The sequence below is a fragment of the Aplysia californica genome, unplaced genomic scaffold, assembly GCF_000002075.1.
Source record: "Aplysia californica isolate F4 #8 unplaced genomic scaffold, AplCal3.0 scaffold00280, whole genome shotgun sequence".
NCBI lineage: Eukaryota > Metazoa > Mollusca > Gastropoda > Aplysiida > Aplysiidae > Aplysia > Aplysia californica.
The window spans coordinates 666271-666677 of record NW_004797550.1 but is presented as its reverse complement, the minus strand read 5'-3'; the positions used below and the strand labels follow the sequence as shown (position 1 = coordinate 666677).

The 407-nt window shown below is 54.3% G+C and overlaps 1 protein-coding gene across 1 annotated transcript in view; it reads left to right on the top strand.

Annotated features, from left to right (window-relative positions):
- The window catches only part of LOC101850013, a gene marked incomplete in the record, with an annotated part of 6321 nt that continues 5914 nt past the window's right edge, over positions 1-407 (top strand). The window contains 1 exon segment of the mRNA XM_013084237.2: positions 1-385. Within this exon segment, the coding sequence (XP_012939691.1) occupies positions 1-385 (385 nt within the window).

Here is a 407-nt window from a genome sequence, read left to right as displayed (position 1 = left end):
ATGGGTTCGAAACCATTGCCTGTGTCCATTGCTCTCATTAAAAAATCCGGCCCAGTGCAAGCTGCCACACAAAAACCTCTGACGTCATCTCTTTCAGGCTGCAGAGCCTCAAACGGAAGTTGCTACGACCAGGGCGCCATTTTCCCTTACGAGATCGGGGGCCAGGTACACGACGACTGCACGTGCCAAGTAGCCGGGTACAAACTGAGCTATAAGTGTGGTTTGAACTCCCCTGCTAACCCAACCGTTGTCGTGGACGCGAGCTACAAAAACTGTACGGTGAACGGACTGACGTACACACACGGCCAGATGTTTCGTCTGCCCGAGAACTGGCAGTGCGTGGCGTACCGGTGTATGGATGGACTTCACAGCATCATACAGGAGGGTGAGTTGTGCGTTTCCCCCCC